General features: G+C 39.9%; 1 protein-coding gene across 1 annotated transcript; it reads right to left on the bottom strand.

Annotated features, from left to right (window-relative positions):
- Positions 1–4,010: 4,010 nt before the first annotated feature.
- LOC135587067 (GATA transcription factor 24-like) lies at positions 4,011–11,806 on the bottom strand. The gene is made up of 9 exons (XM_065167151.1): positions 11,400–11,806; positions 11,069–11,299; positions 10,948–10,982; positions 7,945–7,952; positions 7,861–7,878; positions 7,471–7,585; positions 6,667–6,772; positions 4,600–4,671; positions 4,011–4,463 (listed from the first exon to the last, which is right to left on the bottom strand). Exons 2-9 carry the CDS (start codon positions 11,204–11,206, stop codon positions 4,344–4,346), a joined length of 612 nt encoding a protein of 203 aa, XP_065023223.1. The 5' UTR covers positions 11,207–11,299; positions 11,400–11,806; the 3' UTR covers positions 4,011–4,343.
- Between the last annotated feature and the right edge of the window lie 11,810 nt (positions 11,807–23,616).

Here is a 23,616-nt window from a genome sequence, read left to right as displayed (position 1 = left end):
GCATGATCATTTCTTTTACTTGGGGACTTATCCCAACCTTAAAACCCGATCTACCACATCGAAAAAACTGATCCCGACAGCTTGATACGCATATATCTTCCTGCTGTCTTGCGATCATAACCTTTCACGTCCATCGATGTATTGATGATGTTTGACGGATCCCAATGGGTTTTCAAGATTAATTAGATGAAAACACATTAAAAAATAGTCTGACGGTAACTCAACAATCTCATTTCGCATGTAAGTTTGAATCCGACGGTTGTGATGGACAGAAATGATGCGAAGACAAAGCCTCAACTTTCCGCAATTTGTATGGATTTCTTTTGAATTTGCTACCGATAGTGGTTAAGTCTACTTTCCCTTTGTGTGCCATGGATCGTAATTTCTAAGTACCTAATAATGTTCCTTTGAGTTTAGTTTATGATTTATTCCGTCATCTGGGATTTTTCTTTTATTTTTTATTTTTTCTTTTTTGAGCTTCGATGATATTTTGTCCCATATTCATTAATTTTGTAACTCCACTAACAAATCCGTGCTAACTCTTTTCTATATTTTGCCATCGTAGATTAATAAGATGGAGCAGCAATTGAACAAGGAGGAGACGAGGTTTTCGAGTGACTGAAGTTGAGTGCAAGAGAAGAGCAAAAAAAGAGAGAGAGAGAGAAAAAAAAAGAAAAGGGTGTGGCCGTAACAATTGCAAGAAAAGAAAACCACTTTTCGACAGACGGGAAGAATGCTTCTCCATGCCAAAAAGTACGTGACAAGCACGGCCGTGAAAGACTTGTGGGCCAAAAGGCGTTTAGGAAAAGCTCAAAAGCATGGTGTTTTTGCCTTTCTTTCTTGACCTAAGCCAGAATGACGAGTTACTACCAAGGAAAAGCTGGAAGACTAATGAGTTGAGGTGAAGGGGTTTGCTCACCATGTGCTGACTCCTTGAATCATATATGCCAACACCTTTATGTAACACGTTAATGCGGATCCACAGAGATTAATGATTAGACTAGACCAGCATGTGGATCTCCAACGCCTACTAACCATGCGACGTTTACATGATGAGGAAGTGAATTAGTGATACGCATATATATGCATGCAGCTTGAGTTAGATCGATAAGCATGCATGATGAGTAACAGTGTGTAATCATGTCGTAGAAGAAGTCAGTCATTGAACTCAACCAACTTCCGTCGGATGAATTATTCCGATTGGCAAACAAGATTTGGTGATATGGAGAGGTATAATTCTCAGCAACTGCTGCTTGGTTTTACTTACAGGTTTCCTCGGGAGGTACGGAGAACAGTTTGAATTCCTTGTTTAGCATCAGCCGATGAGTAAATTACTGAAAGCTAGAAAGAGGAAAAGAAACGAAGAAAGCACGAAATGAACTTCCATTCATCAACTTTTCGCTTATGATGTGGTCTTTGAATTCTAATCCTTGAGATAATTCTCAAGGAGAGAACTGAATTCGAATGGAAAGAATACATTGACCAAAATACACACAAAAAAAATTACACCGATCCATATGACAACAGACCTCAGAGAAGTCTACGGGAAAAGGGAAGCTGTCGTCTCGGTCGTGAGAACAAAGAAATCGCAAGATCTATCGGGGGAGGATCAAGCCACTCGAATCTTCTTCCTTGCGGGGCATGGGAGCGGCACGAAGACCGAGGCGAGATCAGTCGGAACTTGGTGGTAGCCCTTCGGAGGAGCCCGGAGCTTCCTCTTGGCTGGCCGAGGCTTCCTTGGGGCTGGCGGGCATACTATTGCTGGTCTTGGTTCCAGCTCTTCCGTCTTGGGTGTGCTGCACTCCACCTCGTCACTGCTGTTGAACTTGGACCCGGTGGTGTGAACCAGTGCTAGCGATGGGAACTCGTGGACGTCGAGCTGTAACCCCATAGTTCGATGTCTAGAGAGAGAGAGAGAGAGAGAGAGAGATGGTGCTAGAATCGAGTAAGAAGGAATAGAGGAGGAGTTATAAGGTGATGGCGGTAGTGGTGGTGGTATGAAGAGGTAGGCCACTGAGGAGGCTGAGAAGTGCAGGCGTGAAGTCATACGAGATGATGGTGATGATGAGGCTTCGGCAGAGACGTAAAAGAAGAGAAGAGAACCACATGGTGAGAAGAGAGAGAGAGAGAGAGAGAGAGAGAGAGAGAGAGAGGAAATGGTTGTGAGGAATGACGAGTAGGGTGGAGAAGGGATGGAAGAGAGAGCTTCGGAAAGTAGTGAGAGAGGAGAACGTAAGAAGCCGAAAGGAGGAGTGGGAGTTACAAGAGGCAACTTCCAACTTCTTAGCTTTGGTGTTTAGGGCTCGTGGGACACACTGCTCCATTCTACTAATCATTCTTGTTCTTTTATTCTGCTAAGTGATGATCCATAGGCACATGGTTGCATAGCAGTCCTCGTTCAAAGCTCATCACATTATCTAATATTATTGTTCCATTTTACTTTTTCTAATTTTGACAAATTGTTATCTCTCACTAGCTTTTTCTTTCCATACGAGTCCTATGAAAGATGGTGGGTTGATGGTGTTTCATCATTCCTTTTGGAGGCTTCAATTTACTGCAGATTTATTTTACTGAACAAAGGAGTAAGGCTGCACAACTTTCTTCTGATAAAAGAAGGGTGTGAATAGAATAGAGTATGGCAGACAAGACCGGTAGCCTTTGTTTATGAAGAATCCAGGAACACTAAATATTTAGTGTCACAATGCATTTTTGACACAATCATACTGTCCAGTGGAAAGAAAGAAGATTCACCTCTGAAGAACACACACACAGAGATTGATTGCTTAAAAGAGCATGAAAAAGATCTTGTTTCATTTCCAGTAAAGAGATTATTTATGTCCTGGAAGAGTTTTGTTTATTAGTTTGATCATCACCATGAAAGTCTTCTCCCTTCTCCCCGTATATCTTACACTACCAAGCAATTTTTGTCCTTTCCTTCACATTGTTGATGACCGAAAAGTAAGTGGAACAACATGTTTGCATTGGATGCCTTACACTGATCCTTTCCGGTGATGGATGCTGATAGGCTTTGTTTGTTTCCACTTAAATGAGAGCGCACCTAACTTCGCTTGTGGGTAATAAATGCCAGCAAACTGCCTAGTATAAAAGTCATATCCACATACAACAATATCCTCTCAACAACATGCAGGTTGAACACAGTAAGATGATGGTTTCAAGACGATGCTGACTTTTAGTTTTCACGAGGGTATTTATGACTGACTGCATGTGAAATCTTTTCTTGTTTTCAGTGCCACAGTTGCTGATGGATACCTGAGAAATACTAGGATTCAGGTCTTCTATCTTTACATAGAGCAATCGCTTCCCCATCCCCCCCTTGAGATCAATGTAAGCAAACATATTCTCTGCACAATGGTGATCAGAATGCTATGGAACCTGCAGCCAAAATAGCCAACAGACAGTAACTTTGGCACAGCAAAGAGACATGGAAACAGTGCAAGATTTCGACAGATCTGCACATGTCACATTGTCCTTTTATGTGTCTGAACCTTCTCTTTCTTGTTAGTGGAACTTTGCTGGTTAAAATGTAAATATATCTTTCTACATTCAACCACATTGTTGAATGAATGATACATGACTTTATTCAATCCCTCAAAAAAAGATAAATCAATCAATGTTCAAATAGACTGTGTGAATGCTTCTTCTTTCTTTAAGAAAGGAATGATTAAACTATTCCATACGAACGGTGAGAATAATGCCAAACACCAGAGGGAACTCTCCCATGAAGATTCAAACAAGGAACTCCTCATGCATGCATGGAAGAGCATTATCATTATCAACAACTGCTGGTGCAGAGCCCACCCATGACATGCGTTTGAAGCACAAACAGTTAGCAGGTCTTGGAAGCTTTCAGCTGCTTGTCCATGGCTGTGCATGGATGCTGACAACTCATAAGAACACTATAACATCATACTTCTCTACACTCTCCTAGTGCTCTTCCTCCTCACCTATTTTTTATTAGATGATTGATCTTATCATCAAGGATGCTATCATGACTCCACAAAGGGAATATATATTTGTAAAAATCAATCAATCTCTTGGAGAAGGTGAAGGATGATAGTGAAAGGGCACTGATATGACCTGCAATGCAAAATCTGAACCAACCCAATAAACAAAAAAGGAACAAGAATGGGGGGCCAGCCGCAACTCTGCGATCAACCATGTTTGTAGGAAGGGAATTGGGATGAATCATGTAAAAATGACGGCACTAGGTCAACCCCCCCCACCCCCAAAAAAAATCTCCTCGTTCATAAGAATGTCATATAGCAAGGTTGCAATGATTTTGATCTAGAAGCCAGACTATGGTACATACATGTTGGATAGCATTACACAATCCGGCGAGGCCAAGCATGGCTGTGCCACCCTGTTATTTCCACAAGCACAGCACTCTTCTCATGATGTGTCATGGCCATTGGCTGCGATAACTCCAAGTTGGCAGAGTTGTTCTGGATAAAAACAAATTTATATGAATGAAGGGGAAAATCAAGTGAGTTTTGATACCAAGGGTTGTATGATTTTACAAAAGAAAAAAGCATGTTCAGAATCTTGATTTCCCTGTACAGTCATGTCAAAACAACTAACCCCTTCTTTTTGTGCTGGCAAGGCATTTGGAATAGCTGGGGATGGATTTTTCGCGAGATACCTCATTGTTCCCTGCAGACACAACACCATGATTCAACATTAAATGAAAGACATGTTTATACACAAACAATCTAAATTGTTTTGATCTGTTTCATCTTTTTCTTCAATGTTCGTGAGGTAATAGTCACATAAATGCCTCTTGTAGAGTTCTTTCATTGAAACATCACATGCTATCTCTCTTGGCAAGTAATAAAGCTTATCATTCATCATGTTGAAATATCTACCTGAGCAGAAAAAGAGAAATTACAAAAATCAAAAGAAAGTAAAATGAAATCAATAAAAATCTAACACGTTAGAAGACTAAAAAACCAGAATAAGTAGCAAAATTTATAAAATGGTTTATATATAACCAGTGATTTCTCTATCTAGAATAAAAAACAAAGCTTTGAAGTTATTGCAGAAACATAATAATCAATACATAATGCATGTAACACCTTTCTGGACCAGCAGAGAAAAAGATCTGTTATCTTTTGTTGAAGTTCTTTGCTGTTCTTTTTCAAGTACCATTTTTTTTCCTCTCAATATTCTCAAGATTTTTGCATCTTGTGGAGTGATGCCACCCACCAGAGTCTTGGAACAGAACAGTCACCATATCCATTCAGTTGAGCAACTCAGCAACTGCAGATCCCACTTACTGGAACAGTCTCCATAGCACCAGCTAGATCTGCCATGCTCTGTTGATGAGGCGACTGTCAATCCAATCTCTCATTTTTCTTCATACCAATGCCAAAACAAGCTTTACATGCTGAATTCATCAGGATCAATGAAAACAAATGATTCCATCCAGATCCAGTCCATCATTCCACTGTTCCACGAGACCTCAAAGCGGACAAACCTAATGTGTTCATTGTCCTGAGATCAGCTCCAGCTGGTCATGATCCAGATCAAAGTCCCTTGATTTTGAATATGCTTGATTAACAATGAAAGAAATTAAAGAAGGAAAGCAGTGAGCTAGCTTGCTCCAATTTGTGCCACATGAAATATCATCATCCAAAAAAACACAAAGCCTAAACTTTACACTATTCTGGTCTTGATATCAATCAAAGACAAGCTTATTCTATAGGGACACGCTAGCCACACACTTATAAACCAATATGATACAGCAAATTCAAAAAGGAAAAAGACAATGTTTTGATCTGAAGTATTTAAAATAGCAATGCATGTAAGCATGATTCGTCTTATCAGCCTGTACCAATGTACTGATCAGTTGTCAGTACAGTACATACCGATTTGTACCGAGCCATATTGAACATACCGACACATAGTAAATGGAGGCATACTGATGTACTGTAGCACTGCTACAGTGCTCGGCACGCCTGAATATACCGCTCGGTACACCTGGGTGTACCGAGCGGTATACCATACCATACCGTACCGGTACCGAGCCCAGGTCGAAACTCCGGTACAGTACGGTATTGCGAACCTTGGTACTATCTATATTGGTTCTCTATCGGACTGGTATATACCGTCCGTACCGAGCGGTACATCACAATACAACGAACCTTGCATGTAAGCAACAAAAACACTCATTTGGATCATTCTTCAGCAGAAAAGTAATGGATAATAAGAACTTCAATTCCAACTAATCAAACAGATTACACAGAAATAAAGATTAGTAATACCTACATCTTACCTCTTGTCCAGCACAAAACAAATTTTATTTTTCTGTGTTATTTGATATCTCTTTGCTGGTGCTCAAACATAGCCTTAGTAGTTTGACAACCCATTCAAGCATGAATTTACACTAGTAGAAGAAGCAACATAAAAAATAGATATTTAATCTCATACGTAAACTTGATCAAATACCAAGTGCATAAAACCTATGTTGGTCCCAATGGAAAACGTTCCCCATTATTAGTTAAGACTGTCGATCAGTTCATCTAAAATGATGCATGAATACCAACGAAAAAAGAGCCCCAGTGCAGTTAAACATGAAAATGATTGCTCAAACAGAATAAAGTAAAAAAGGCTCAAGATTAAAGAAATTAGCATCTTCTGACAGTCTACCTTGTTAGCCCACAGAAGTCCACATGCATTACATAAGGTCCTTGGTCCATCAGGCCCACGGCGCATCATTGGTGTAGACTTTGCGCTGATGCCACAGTGATGACATCTATGCAATTTCAAAGAAAACAATTACATGGTAAGTTAGACACTTTTCCAATAGCTTGTACATCATCGGTTATACATAAAATAATAGTCAGTGGAAACTAGCAATCACTATTGATAATTATTATCTCAAATATTAATCCTTATATGGATCATAAAACAAAATACAATCAACTGAAAAATTGAAACAATAAATATTTGATGTACAGAAATACACTAGCCTGCTGCCTATACCAAACATATTAAGCTGAAATATGCTTTACAAAAGAGTGATTGATGCTGGGAGTTCTGAAAAGCTCATGTTTTTGTGTTAAGTAATTTTCTTCACCTCCTGACTCAACTATGGTTTAGTTGGATGATAAGCGAGATTATGGTAATTCATGATTTTAAATGTCTTTAAAATTTTAGATTATTTTATTAATTTGAATATTTTAATTAAAAAACCTAGCAAATATGTGTATTAGAGGCTTTCCAATCTCATTCCTTCTCCTTCCTAATCAACTTAGTTTATTTTTTTTACTAACTAATTTCTGACAACCGAATACCTTGTAAAATACCTCAAGTCCTAAGATTTGACAATTTTGAGAAATCTAGAAATGTCCAATTCAACCTGAAACAACAAAATAGAATCAAAGTTGTAGACAATGAGCATTTAACTCGAAAAGGTAAAAATAAAAGATGCAAGTTGTTTTCAAAACTCACACAGATGCGGCCGGGGTCTTATTGTCTAGAGAAACCCAATTTTGGTTTGCATCAGAAGTGGCAGCACCGCCCATAGCATCTTCAGTTTTTGTTTTGGATGATGTAAATTGACCCCCTATTCCGTTGCATCATGTAGCAAGCCAAAAAAGAAACTAGAAATCATCTTTGAAAAGGAACAGGGAAGAAGGTTAAATAAAAAATAGCACTGGCAGATAGCAAGACTTTCATTTTTGTAGCAAAAGTCATCAAGCCATAGCCTCATGCCTCACATCCAATAATACCATGTGGGCAGAGTACTTGGTAGATGTCGGTGCTTTATGCCAGAAACTTAACCTAGCAAGATAACACTGATGTGGAACACTCAAACAAATAATCATGAAAGACTAATACCAGAAGTTTTGCTTGTACCTCACATGTCAGTTCCCTTGGCTAGTTCAGGTAGCCTAAGGGCATGAGGCAGTGCAGCACGCATACAACTCCACCTAGAACCTTCAAATGAATAATTGTTTTACACCAAGAGAAGTATGATTTGTATGCAAGAATTGTAGTGAAGATCCAATTGTATTAAAAATATTAAAAATCACCAAACTGATGAAGATAGCTTACATATACCCAAAGGAACTATGATAATCAATGCTCTTGTTCAGTTGAAGTTGACAACGTCAAAAAGCAGCCTGAAGTGCAAATAGTCTGCTTGATCATTATTAGTTGGGAAGCATCAACTGTCAATCACCCAATGCTATATGAAAATTAAGTCTAGCAAGCACCTACTGTCGGTATTCTAAATAAGAGATGGATGGAGAGATTTTATGTGCATGAATCACCAGATCAATCAAAATTTCAACTTCCAATGGTTAAAACTTTATACAACTTCTGAGAAGATGACAAGTGATACTCATTTAACTTCCCCTATGGTCCTGCTTTGTTGATCACACCCATGTCTATGTACCAGTTGACACGGCAACCTAAATGCATAATGCCATGAGTATATATACTTATGATATTTGGTGTCTATGCTGATCATTAAGGCCTAAGCTGGTCATAATTAGCCTATAAAAATAATAAAACTGTCAAATCCATTTTCATTTAATGTGCATCTCTTCATGAATGCATAAAAGAATTTGCACTGTGCCACCCAAGATGAACAAGTGCCTAAGTGTGTCACATCAAAACCATGGTTGCAAGTTTATGGCAACACAATTTACCTTAATGGCCAGTTGAAGTCGATCTACATAGAAGTTTGTGATTTTTCTTTACAGAGTTAAAAGAAAAGGAGAAACTTCCTTGGTTATTAAAAGTGCATGATTTTGTATTTTTTTCCTATAATAACCATCGTTTAAGAAGCATAGCTATCTATAGATCTACTAAGAAAGACATTCAACTACTATGATTTGGCAAAATTCTGAGTACATGATTGGAAACACCACAAATGACACATGTAAAGCATATTTATAATATATGCATATATATTTTTTTATAAATACAAACGAAAACTTTGACACCTAGAAATTTTTATATAAAACAATAAAAAGGTAATACATAATTTGATAGTCATTCTTAGGTACAATACATGATATTCTAACTACAAGAATATACAAGGAAAATGCCAATATTAATGTAATTTTATATTTTCAATAAGAACAATTCCACTGTCTGTTAAAAATTTTCCAAATAAATCAAGATTTTCTTGTCAAAATATAACATTTTCCCAGTTATAGATAAAAAAATTCAAGAGTACTTTTTAACATCTAAGAGGTAAATCTTTTTCTGCTAACTTGTTGACTTCTAAATTCTATTCTGTTTCAAATATTTTGGCTAAGAGATAGACCTACACAAATGTTAATACACTTGAAGAAAGTAATAAAAGCTTTTGTACACCATAATCGTCAATTCTATATGTCACCAAAAGTTCAAGGCATTTTTCATGCTGTTGATCTTTTTTCTGCTTTTGAAAACACATATTCTCCTTTATTTTTTAAGGTTCATTTGATCTTCATGACTTAAAAGTTATTTTTAATAATAGAAAATAAAAGAGATGTTTGGTAAAGACACTATTAAAAATTAATTAGGTAAAATTTCCTAGAACAAGCCCCTGGTTATGACTAGAAAGAGTGACAAGCCTCTAATCCAGTGTTTTCAAAAGGCGCTTGGGTGCTCGCCTAGGCACTCGGGCAAGGCGTTTCGATGAAGTTGTGCTTGGGTGCTCGCTTGAGCCTAGGTGTCGGACACCTCAAGCGAGTGCTCGAGTGAAGTTGGGTCTGGGTTCGAGCCTGGTTCGATTGAACGAGCAAGTCGACATAATCGAACCAACTAATGTTACTGTAACACAAAATACACAACATCCCCCCTTCCCCCCGCCCCCCCGCGCCTAACCTAGTGAAACAAACCCGAAGCAAAACCCTACATCCACCATCATTGCCACCATCCATAACTTCGTCCATAGTTTCGTTCGCCATTGCCGCCTTCAACTGCATCTTCATCCGTCGCCATCGCCTTCGTCCACACTAGTTAGAAACCTCTATAGCATAGGTCTCCATTAGATGCACCATTTTGTTCATGTTCTAAATCTGTCAGAAGTTAGAACTTAGGAGTTTCGTCCACTATTGTTGCCTTTGTTTGCACTAGTTAGAAACCTCTATAACATAGGTCCACATTAGATGCACCTTGTTCATGTTCTAAATCTATTAGGAGTTAGAACTTAGGGGTTTTAAGTTCACTTAGGTAGGAATATCACATTGATATGAAAACACTGCTTAGAAGTTAGCACCCACCTCAAATTTCACCCCCTTTTGAAAACACTACTAGAACATAATAATAATATATATTTTTTAAAATTTAATATTGGAGAGTGTCTCGCTTCGCTCAGGTGGGTACCTAAGTAAGCACCTACTGTCTCGAGCATTTTGGTACCTTGGCCGCCTAGCACTTTTAAAAATACTACTGATTAGTAACTCAATGCTCTCTCAAATAGGATGCCCCAAACAATGTGATATCTGATTTCCACCCTCTCCATCCTAAACGTCAACAGGAAGTCAAACCAAACTTTTCAACTTTCATATCTGTATTGTGACTTCCTCTCCCAATCGAATGTTATATAATGAAAATGTTTTGCATTTTGTATATTAGAATAAGATTACCAAAAATGACTTCTTCAAGCAATTATAAGTTTCTGTTTTAAAGGGTAGGAAGTGCAAAACCTATGTAAGGCAAATGCTGCCTCATTTTGAGAAACCCTTCACACTTTAGTCCAGTGATTTAAAAAATGCTAGGCGCCAAAAGGCATCATGGTCCCAAAATATCCGAGGCGCTAGGCGCTCGCTCCAGTGAAGCAAGGTGCTTTGAAATATTAAAATATAAAAAATATAAAAGCAACCTAATTCTTGGAAGACAGAAATGAAATTCAGTGAAAACAAGCTGAGATCTTGTAGTAATATACAAAACCATGTTTTGCGTAGAAGATGTTGGAAAAGGATTCACGCCCGGCCGCCCAGCAACAAAAGCACGGCTTGAACCTGCAAGAAAAGAAGACCTTTTCTTCGAAGATTTTTCTCTGTAGAACTGAAAGAAGTGAATCAAGTACGAGTTAGTAGAATGTCACCTTTTCAGGGAAAACGGAATCGAAAACAAAGACTTCGCCTTGGAGGGAAAGCGTCAACTGATTACCGCCCAGTTGGGACGCCATCAGACCTTGGGCATCACCCAGATGGCTCGGATCAGACGGCAGCTCCATCTCCATTCCCTGGTTCTCCACGGCCCCAGATCCAGCCCCATCCTCTTCTATGACATGGCTGCCGCTGCTGTGATCCGCGTCGTGGTACTGCTGCAATGCCTGCGCGTCGGCGGCCGCAATTACTCTCCGCTATGGCCGCCGGCTCTAGAGTCGCCGATCTGGGCCGGAAGAACAACGGCAGACAGGACGTGGTGGTCACCTGACGGGTTGTAAAGGTTGTGGCTCGAGAAGCCGGAGGCGCCCGACGGCTCCACGTCAGTAGGTGGGTTAGGATTTCCGCTCATCCCTATCTGTCCCTCGCGCGCTCGAATCCTCCCCAGCCTTATAAATTTCGGAGAAACAGGCCAACAAATCAGCTCGAAGCGGGAGACTAATTCGAAAGAACCCGAAACGAAAAATGCGAGCGTTTCTTTGTATCTGTGATCGTTCGAGACATTAAGAAATTGCGAAACAAACCGACCGCCATCAGAACGCCAATCGATCGGAAGGTTTTCAAGGGGACCGGAGATAGAAGAGGATCGAAGATAAGCCGTAAATTGCCCGGGCAAATCTATGATCGACGAAACCCTAGAACGAGAAAGAGAATGATCCACTTATGTGCGCAAGTTCACATAGAATATTTATGCGGTCGCATGATCCAAATACCAGTCTTTCAAATGGATCGCGCGCATCTGTTCGTATCGTGGCATCTCAAAGATCCACGGTTCACTGTTCATGATATCAGTTTGCGGGCGATACGGAGGGTTACGGAGGGTTGAATCACCACCGGCATTTGTAGTAGGTTGGGCATCGTACAAACGAGAATGCGGTAGAACTCGACCGTCCACGGTCAGGAGAGGGATGACATGAGCTTGCACGCGACACTTCACGTGGACGAACTCGACGCTCTGCTTCATGGAGCTTTTTATGCAACCACGCAACGTGCACGTTGGATTTATGTGACTCGGGTGACGAAGGTTTGATTCGATCAGATGAGCCAAATAAACCGAATCGTAACCCAAACAGACTATTTGCTTCGAAATTTGTGACCCGTACCATTAATGACTCCCGGTCGATTAATGACTCCCTCGCGTTATGGTTGGGAGGATTACCCAACTACAAAGGGAATGAGATACAAGTTTGAAGGAGCGGTTGGGGTGGGTAAATCAGTTTAAGATGGGATAGTAATATTAGAACAAGACACTTGTTGAGGAATTGCCCACTGATCCTCTTATACAAATATACATAGAGGATAGAGGATCGAAAGGACAGCCCAAGTTGTCACTGATGATCTTTGCACACCCGTAACACCTACATCATCATATCATTCACCACCTTTATTTGTTTGTATATTCATTCAATAACATATTTTTTCCTTTTTACTTACAAACTACAAGTAACAGTTTGTAAAGCTACATAACAATCACTCACTAAAATAAGTAAAATTACTCTAAAATAACCTAATTTTTTTTATAATTGTCTATTTTTTATAAGTTCTATATGCGATACAAAATATCAGTTATTTCAACCTCTTGGAACTTTCTGAGTGGCACAAGGGTAGATGAAGGTTTGGAGTAGTGTTGACTATTGAATGGATTCACAAGTTCGCATATAAAATCTATAAAAACTAACCAACATGCTTGACATTAGTGAGCAATCGTTTCTGGATATGCAACTATTCTTTTGTATTCCAATATCCTTGTTTTTCTTTCATTTATTTTTTCTTTTGCATAATAAGTATTTGTTAAATTGCTTATAAAACTATCCTCCTTTACAAGACATCGGGACTTATTTATTACTTAATTTTTAAATTAATCAATTTATTCTTTTGTAGATCTTTTGAGATCTAAGGAGGTTGCTTTCAAACTGACCCTTTGCAAATGAATAACATAATGATATTTCATAATTTAAATAATTTCAACTAAGTTTATGACAAACAATATTAAAGTGAGTAAGCAATTTGAATAAACAATAAAGATTCACAATCTCACTATAGTGAATTACCATGGTGAATCAAGCAGATGGGGTAAGTGGGACCATTGTCCCAACCAACGCTAGGTGGGCTACAAGTAGAAATTCACTTTCAAGCTATTAGGGCAGTAAGAATAGCGAGCAAAAAGTTGGCTATTCTCTATAAGTTAATGAAGCTCAATCCAAAATGCCAACTGTGAAGCATAATAGTCATAAGGTAAGGCTTATGTCTATATAAACTCACATCAATTTCTCAAAACAAGTTTAGAGGAACTTTACCAATGCCAAAGAAGGTTTCTTGATATAGAAAACTCATAATAGAAGGTGAAATCTCAAACTGACTAAGTCAAGTCTAAAGTCAATTGATTGATGGAAGACAAACAAGAATCTGCGCAATACTTATAGGATGTCGTGGCAGATCTCATGATGAGAATTATGTTGCTCATAAGAGCTCTTCATGCAAGAGGGAATAACATGTGTTGATCTACCATAAAATATGAGGGCACTCGAGTCGCATTGCTACAATGATGCTAGTGATACGAATACGAAGGAGCTTGAGAACATTTTATTCGACATAGAGTAATAATACTTCTGGGCAATGAGGCCCAATTATAAAGAAATCAAAGTTTCTATAGTAATCATATATTTGAATGAGAATACAAAACTTTAGTGGGAAACTTGTGTTGAATCTCGTATTTTGATGATGAAACTACTTGATATATGTTTATGATTTAATCTGCGTTTTGAGTTACGCAGGATGCCTCGATCAGGATGAGACAATTAAAGCAGGAAAATCATGTTGTGCCGGAGGAACATGTCAGAAGATTGGACGTCGGGCTGGCGGATCGGTCGACGTATCAATAGAAGGCTTCGGGCCGTGGACTCGGGCATCGGGCCAAGAAGAGCGGGTATTGTGCCAAGGATATCGGAGTTGCGGAGCCAACTGGCCGATTGGGCAATAGGCCGCAGGAAAGGACGATGCGCCGAAGAATCGGACGAAGCGTCGAGGGACCAATGACATGCCGGACAACTTGATTAATTGCTTAGGATTAATTGTCTCGATCGAAGTTTTGTTTACATGTGCAGGATTAACTACGATGAAAGTAAGACATGCAGCAGGAGTTGCGCTAGAGTCAAGACAATGATCACGTTGGGAGTTCGAGAGCTCGACGGAAGTTAGGACAGTCGTCAGAGGTTCTGCGGGAACAAATCCGAGAAGTCCATAAGCTTGCCAAAGAAGCTCATCGGAACTCGCCAAGTGGATCGTCGCAAGTCCAGGAGTTTGCCGGTGTTAGGATCGAGAGCACTAAGAGGGGGGGGTGAATTAGTGCAGCGAAAAACTTTCTGCGATTAAAATCGAAAGCTGCGTTCAAACGATAAAAACAACTTCTGTATGAAAGTTGATACTAATCAAGGTTAAAGTCAAACTAAGCAGGTAGTTTGCAGCTATGATGAAATCCAGAATATCGGTGCAAACTGAAATCCGACGTTCGTACGAAGAAACTGATTTACGTCTAAATGCTGATTCGTAAATCACTTGATTAGATAAGACGTAGTTTAAGCAGGAGTATAAAGGCAGTGTGCAGTATTGGTAAAGCTCAAAACGTAAATGCAATCTGCAATATGATGATCATACAAAAAAGCAGATTTACGTCTAAACACAGATTTACGTCAAAACGCAGATTTACGTCTAAACGCAGATTTACGTCTAAACGTTGAAACTTGTTCGTAAAATCGCAGAGGGCAGTAGCAATTGAGAAGTTTGCAGTGAAGGTAAAATGCTCAAAGGAAATGCAAACCAAGATTTAGAGTGGTTCGGTCAATCTTGACCTACTCCACTTTTGGCTTCCTCCACCGATGAGGTCACCGACGTCAACTAGAGGCCTTCCTTCAATAGGCGAAGGCCAACCACCTTCTTACAGATTCACTCCTTTTAATGGGCTTAGGAGACAACCCTTACAGAAGTTTTCTCTCCTCTCTTTACAACTCAAACTTTGAAGAACAGAAAGAGGAGAACTAGTAGTTTTGAGCTCTAAGAACCACAGAAAGACAACAAGATTTCGAGTGTGTGTTCTGTGCTTTCAGTGCTGAATGGGTGGGGTATTTATAGGCCCCAATCCAGTTCAAATTTGGAGCTCAAATCTGTCAATTCCCGGAATTCCGGGATCAGGCGGTTGCACCTCCTGATTGGGGCGGTTGCACCGCCTGGCAGAGCTCGAAGACTAAGCCTCTGGGCGGTGCCACCTCTGTCAGGGGCGGTTGCACCTCTCTGCCAGAGCTCGAAGACCGAGCTCAAGCGGTTGCACCGCCTGACTGGGGAGGTTGCACCGCCTGGCAGAGCTCGAAACTTGAGCTCTGGCGGTGCTACCTCTTGACAGAAGAGGTTGCACCGCCCAGTCTCGCTCGGAGACTAAGCCCGAGGTGGTGCCACCTCTTGGCTGGGGCGGTTGCACTGCCCAGTCTCACTGGGAGACATAGCCTGGGCGGTGCTACCTCCTGGCTTGGGCGGTTGCACCTCCCACAGCAATCAGGGTCCGAATGGGTTAATCCATTCGGCCCAATTTGATTCTTTCAGGGGCCCAATTGCCCCAAGATTAAGCTAATGGGATCACCTCCCATTTCTAACTTAATCAATGTGCTAACTACGATTATTTCCTAAGACATATTCTGCAGCTTGCTCCGGTGCGTCAATCGCTTCTTCCGACGAGTTTCCGGCGAACTTCCGTCGATCATCCGACGAACCCTCAGTGATCCTCCTGCGGACTTCCGGCAAACTCCTGGACTTGCGACGATCCACTTGGCAAGTTCCGACGAGCTCCTTTGGCAAGCTTTTGGACTTCTCGGATTTGTTCCCGCAGAACCTCCGACGACTGTCCGAACTTCCGTCGAGCTCTTGAACTCCCAACGTGATCATTGTCATGACTCCGGCGCAACTCCTGCTGCATGTCTTACTTTCATCGTAGTTAATCCTGCACACTTATCTCAACACACAGATTAGACAAACAATTGACAATTGATTTCATCATCAAAATCCGAGATTCAACAGCCGGAAGTCCGCAGGAGGATCACCGAGGGTTCGTCGGATGATCGACGGAAGTTCGCCGGAAACTCGCCGGAAGAAGCGATTGACGCACCGGAGCAAGCTGCAGAATATGTCTTAGGAAATAATCATAGTTAGCACATTGATTAAGTTAGAAATGGGAGGTGATCCCATTAGCTTAATCTTGGGGCAATTGGGCCCCTGAAAGAATCAAATTAGGCCGAATGAATTAACCCATTCGGACCCTGATTGCTGTGGGAGGTGCAACCGCCCAAGCCAGGAGGTAGCACCGCCCAGGCTATGTCTCCCAGCGAGACTGGGCGGTGCAACCTCTTCTGTCAAGAGGTAGCACCGCCAAAGCTCAAGTTTCGAGCTCTGCGAGGCGGTGCAACCTCCCCAGTCAGGCGGTGCAACCGCTTGAGCTCGGTCTTCGAGCTCTGGCAGAGAGGTGCAACTGCCCCTAACAGAGGTGGCACCGCCTAGAGGCTCAGTCTTCGAGCTCTGCCGGGCGGTGCAATCGCCCCAGTCAGGAGGTGCAACCGCTTGATCCCGGAATTCCGGGAATTGACAGATTTGAGCTCCAAATTTGAACTGGGTTGAGGCCTATAAATACCCCACCCATTCAGCACTGAAAGCACAGAACACACACTCGAAATCTTGCTGTCTTTCTGTGGTTCTTAGAGCTCAAAACTGCTAGTTCTCCTCTTTCTGTTCTTCAAAGTTTGAGTTGTAAAGAGAGGAGAGAAAACTTCTGTAAGGGTTGTCTCCTAAGCCCGTCGAAAGGAGTGAATCTGTAAGAGGGTGGTTGGCCTTCGCCTATTGAAGGAAGGCCTCTAGTTGACGTCGGTGTCCTCGTCGGTGGAGGAAGCCAAAAGTGGAGTAGGTTAAGATTGACCGAACCACTTTAAATCTCGGTTTACAATTCCTTTGAGCATTTTACCTTCACTGCAAACTTATCAATAGCTTACTGCCCTCTGCGATTTTACGAACGAGTTTCAAGGTTCAGATGTAAATCTGCGTTTAGACGTAAATCTATGTTTAGACATAAATCTGCTTTTTCGTATGATCATCATATTGCATATTGCGTTTACGTTTTAAGCTTTACCATAACTGCACACTGCCTTTATACTCCTGCTTAAACTGCGTCTTATCTAATCAAGTGATTTACGAATCAGCATTTAGACGTAAATCAGTTTCTTCATACGAACGCCGGATTTCAGTTTGCGCTGATATTCTGGTTTTCATCATAGCTGCAAACTGCCTGCATAGTTTGACTTTAACCTTACTTAGTATCAACTTTCATACAGAAGTTGTTTTTATCGTTCGAACGTAGCTTTCGATTTTAATCGCAGAAAGTTTTCCGCTGCACTAATTCACCCCCCCCCCCCCCTCCCCCCCCTTAGTGCTCTCGATCCTAACAGTTGGTATCAGAGCAGGGTATTTCTCATTTCGGATTTACACCCGAGAGAAATGGCTCTTCAAGGCTTTCAAGAGGGCTTATCGGTTTTTCGTCCACCGTTGTTTAACGGATTGGACTACACTTATTGGAAAACTCGAATGAGAGTTTTCTTGATTTCTATGAATTTGGATTTATGGAATATCGTTGAAAACAATTTTCAACTTCCCTCTAAACCGATGAACGAATGGTCGGATTTGGAGAAGAAGCATTTTTCTTTAAACGCAAAGGCTATGAATGCCTTATTTTGCGCTTTGGACAAAAATGAGTTCAATCGGGTTTCTTTGTGCGAAACGACTTTCGATATTTGGCGCACTCTTGAAATCACGCACGAGGGAACTAGTAGAGTTAAAGACTCGAAAGTTAATATTTTACTGCATGATTTCGAGCTTTTTCAAATGAAGCCAAGCGAAACCATTGGTGACATGTACACCCGTTTTACGGATGTCGTCAATGGTTTAAGAGCTCTTGGCAAATGTTTTTCAAATTCTGAACTTGTGAACAAGATTTTGCGTTCTCTTTCTAAGAAGTGGGATTCAAAAGTAACGGCTTTACAAGAAACAAAAGATTTAAATATTTTTCCACTTGAAGAACTAATTGGTTCATTGATCACATATGAAATGACGTGCAATGCACGTGAAGAACTTGAGAACCACCTTCTAAAGAACAGGAAGGATTTGGGACATAGAACATTTGAAGACCACTCGAGCATAAGTTCAAGTGATGGTGAACTTAAACAACAAATGAAACAAAAATTTAAAAGTAAAAAGAACGGAACTACTTACTTTGAACACAAGAAGAAGAACAAAAATTGGGATGAATCGAGCTCCTCCGAAGACGAGGAGAAAATCAACAAAGGCGAGGTGACAAACTACGCCTTTACGCCTTTCGACACTGAGGTAATCAAAATGCCTTTAATTTACTTTGAAATTACATAATGCTTTTCATAATGCATTTTTCTTTTTTATTTAATTTTCTTAAAAATTGCATGTTTAATAATTTTATAATGAAAATACAAAAATTAGGAATCATGCTTATCATTCTAGTAATTTTGAAAATAATCATGAAAATTGCATGTTTATGATAAACAAAATGATTTTGATTAAAAATACCTTATGAAATCATGCTATATGTGGTTGAGAAGTAATAATGTGTATCATGTTGATTTCCATTGTTATTTCTCGATTTTGAGTATATGAAATCATGTTTAATTTGAAGTTATGATTAATGAGTATATATTTTTGAAATTATGATGATTCTTGATATTTATGGATTATCGATTTTCATGATAATAACAGTGGCTTTTAAAAAAAAAAATTGATGCATGTTTTCATAAATGAAAAGGCATGCTAACATGAAATCGATCACTTAAAATGAAACACTTAAAAAGGGGTAAAATATATTATCAATGAAATCATAAATCTATTTATGTTATAAATTTTGTGAGCCATAAAAATGATTTTGATGATTTAAATTTGAAATGAGTTTTATCAAAATTATGATCTTGATTTTTCTCTTGAATGATTGTGACTTGTATTCCTTGTATTCATGATATGATTTTTATGCAATTCTTTGTATTCATGAAATATTTATCTCATCACCCAATTATTTCTTTTTCAATATTCCTCAAGTGATGATATGAATGCATGAGATATTCATGAATTTATTTTGATGTATGCAAATGAGAAGCTTCGATCATGCATGGTAGGATGCAATGTGACAAATTAATACCATGATGATTTGAAATATTTATGATTTGGAATGATGCATATGCTTTTGTATGATGTGTATCATGAATGCTCAAAAAAATAAATAAATAAATAAATAAATATTTATATCATGTTAGATGGTTTTACATATTATACATGATAAGCTATAATGATGAGTGAAACAATGATTGCCATAATGATTTTACACAATTACTTGCCATGATTACATGTTGGAAATTATGTGCTTGAATACAAAAATTTCCATGATAATAAGCATGTTTTACCTTCATGATTGTAATTGAATATCTCTAGTAAAACCCTGTCCGAATGTATGAAAGTGTCAAATTTCATTTTTGGATTTTCTTGATACATTATCCTCTTCCGAACTTAACAAGCATATGTCATATCAAGTTTAATTCACATAATTGATTTTTGACATATGGAATCATCTAGCAAATGCAAAATTATTTTTCGAGAAACATATTTGATGATTCCCTCTTATAAAAGGAAGATATTTTTACATACAAGGATTTGACTCACTTACATATCTTAATCCTTGTAAAAATAAAGTGTGCTTTAATATATTATCGATTTGAACTTCACATATGGCTTTCCTCCTTCATGTAAAAAGATAACAAATAAAAAGGAAGAAGCAATAAAAGCTATCTCCATGTCATGTTTTCCTCGAGATGTTTGCATAATTGGTATCCTATCACTCACTGTTGGAAAATGACATGAACCAACTTATGGCATCGCACTTATATTTAAAATTTGCTTATATCGTTCTCCTTGTTGTTGATGATAAAGGGGGAGAAATATATAAATTGATACTATGAGTGCCATATTTGAAGAATATGAATAGATGTCATGAATGTCATATTATGATGAGATATCAAAAGCAGCATTCATATGAATAGGTGCTATGAATGTCATATCATGTTAAGATATCAAGAATTTGAATCGCAATTTTACATATTGATATCTTACCATTTGATGATAGCAAACTTGCATGATGGTAACAATAGATATTATGTTTTTCATGCAATGAATTAAACTTACATCACAAACACTTGATTGTGGTACTTCTCCTTTTTGTTGATGACAAAGGGGGAGAAGTATGTTGATGACATGACATGTTATGCATAAGTTTATGATGACATGTTGCTTGGATTTTTGAATCCAAGAGTTTCTATCAATATGGCATATTGATAGGGGGAGTTTGTTTAAACTCTGGGAGTTAAGGTTAACTCCGTTTATGATGACATGTTGCTTAGATTTTTGAATCTAAGAGTTTATATCAATATGGCATATTGATAGGGGGAGTTTGTTTAAACTCCAGGAGTTAAGTTTAACTCCGTCATCAAGTGGTTGTCATCATAAAAAAGGGGGAGATTGTTGAATCTCGTATTTTGATGATGAAATTACTTGATATATGTTTATGATTTAATCTACGTTTTGAGTGACGCAGGATGCCTCGATCAGGATGAGACAATTAAAGCAGGAAAATCATGTTGTGCCGGAGGAACATGTCAGAAGATTGGACGTCGGGCCGGCGGATCGGTCGACGTATCGACAAAAGGCTTCGGGCCGTGGACTCGGGCATCGGGCCAAGAAGAGCGGGTATTGTGCCAAGGATATCGGAGTTGCGGAGCCAACTGGCTGATTGAGCAATAGGCCGTAGGAAAGGACGATGCGCCGAAGAATCGGACGAAGCGTCGAGGGACCAATGACATGCCGGACAACTTGGTTAATTGCTTAGGATTAATTGTCTCGATCGAAGTTTTGTTTATATGTGCAGGATTAACTACGATGAAAGTAAGACATGCAGCAGGAGTTGCGCCGGAGTCAAGACAATGATCACGTTGGGAGTTCGAGAGCTCGACGGAAGTTAGGACAGTCGTCGGAGGTTCTGCGGGAACAAATCCGAGAAGTCCATAAGCTTGCCAAAGAAGCTCATCGGAACTCGCCAAGTGGATCGTCGCAAGTCCAGGAGTTTGCCGGAAGTCCGCAGGAGGATCATCGAGGGTTCGTCGGATGATCGACGGAAGTTCGCCGGAAACTCGCCGGAAGAAGCGATTGAAGCACCGGAGCAAGCTGCAGAATATGTCTTAGGAAATAATCGTAGTTAGCACATTGATTAAGTTAGAAATGGGAGGTGATCCCATTAGCTTAATCTTGGGGCAATTGGGCCCTTGAAAGAATCAAATTGGGCCGAATGGATTAACTCATTCGGACCCTGATTGCTGTGGGAGGTGCAACCGCCCAAGCCAGGAGGTAGCACCACCCAGGCTATGTCTCCCAGCGAGACTGGGCGGTGCAACCTCTTCTGTCAAGAGGTAGCACTGCTAGAGCTCAAGTTTCGAGCTCTGCCAGGCGGTGCAACCTCCCCAATCAGGCGGTGCAACCGCCTGAGCTCGGTCTTCGAGCTCTGGCAGAGAGGTGCAACCGCCCCTGATAGAGGTGGCACCGCCCAGAGGCTCAGTCTTCGAGCTCTGCCAGGCGGTGCAACCGCCCCAGTCAGGAGGTGCAACCGCCTGATCCCGGAATTCCAGGAATTGACAGATTTGAGCTCCAAATTTGAACTGGGTTGGGGCCTATAAATACCCCACCCATTCAGCACTAAAAGCATAGAACACACACTCGAAATCTTGCTGTCTTTCTGTGGTTCTTAGAGCTCAAAACTGCTAGTTCTCCTCTTTCTGTTCTTCAAAGTTTGAGATGTAAAGAGAGGAGAGAAAACTTCTATAAGGGTTGTCTCCTAAGCCCGTCAAAAGGAGTGAATCTGTAAGAGGGTGGTTGGCCTTCGCCTATTGAAGGAAGGCCTCTAGTTGACGTCGGTGACCTCGTCGGTGGAGGAAGCCAAAAGTGGAGTAGGTCAAGATTGACCGAACCACTCTTTATCTCGGTTTGCATTTCCTTTGAGCATTTTACCTTCACTGCAAACTTCTCAATAGCTTACTGCCCTCTGCGATTTTACGAACGAGTTTCAAGGTTCAGACGTAAATCTGCGTTTAGACATAAATTTGCTTTTTCGTATGATCATCATATTGCAGATTGCATTTACGTTTTAAGCTTTACCATAACTGCACACTGCCTTTATACTCCTGCTTAAACTGCGTCTTATCTAATCAAGTGATTTACGAATCAGCATTTAGACGTAAATCAGTTTCTTCATACGAACGCCGGATTTCAGTTTGCGCCGATATTCTGGTTTTCATCATAGCTGCAAACTGCCTGCATAATTTGACTTTAACCTTGCTTAGTATCAACTTTCATACAGAAGTTATTTTTATTGTTCGAACGCAGCTTTCGATTTTAATCGCAGAAAGTTTTCCGCTGCACTAATTCACCCCCCCTCCTCTTAGTGCTCTCGATCCTAACAACTTGGTGGGAAGAGATCCAATAAAATCGATGTCAAGTGGACACATAGGAGGATTTTGAAGCGGGAGTTGAGAACTCAATTCCTACGTAAGAATACTAAGTTCGTCACATGAAGGAAGCTAAGACAACTCCAACAATACACTTCCATTTGAGGTTATATGAAGTCATTCTCAATATTGATGTTGGACATATAAGACATGTTTACGAAGGATAAGTTGTTTAGCTTTCTCGATGGCTTGAAGCCATGGGCATAATAGGAATTACATCAATGTAATTCCTCGATGGGCTGAAAGGCTCACTGACTTTATTTCCATAGAGGATTCAAAGAAGAAACAATCTTCAAAATATTGCTTATTAAGCATTCCCAAAGGAAGGCAACTATGGCCGAGTAGAAGAACAAGAGTTCTCACAGGGGCCAAGTTCGAATGACTAAAGCCCAAAGATTGACGAATGCTTCTTTGTGCAAAGGGCTATAGATGGTGAAAGCATACCTACAAAAGCAAGCATTTAATATTGACATCATCAATCCACCCCCCAAGATTGGGCAAGGAGTAAAGTTATCACCTTTAGTTCGAGTAGTTTTGAATCTAGTAATAATGATGAAGAGTCGCAAGAATCCTAGATAGAAGCAATGCATTTGTTGAATGTATTACGGGATCAATTAAGGGAGCATATGACGGCAAAGTAATACAAAGAGGGGTTCAAGAGCTAATGCATAGGATCAATTAAACTCAATGGTTGAATAGCATATAATGGTGGACACATGTTATACCCATATTTTTGTAAGGGTTATTTTGGAGATTTCTTAATAAAATCTAGGTTAAAATTTGCCACACCGTCAAAATAACAACATAGAGATGTAAACCTATCATAGATAGAA

Source organism: Musa acuminata, chromosome BXJ3-9 (assembly GCF_036884655.1).
Source record: "Musa acuminata AAA Group cultivar baxijiao chromosome BXJ3-9, Cavendish_Baxijiao_AAA, whole genome shotgun sequence".
In the NCBI taxonomy this organism is placed as follows: Eukaryota; Viridiplantae; Streptophyta; class Magnoliopsida; order Zingiberales; family Musaceae; genus Musa; species Musa acuminata.
The sequence above is the reverse complement of the archived record's forward strand: the minus strand, read 5'-3'. Positions and strand labels throughout refer to the sequence as shown.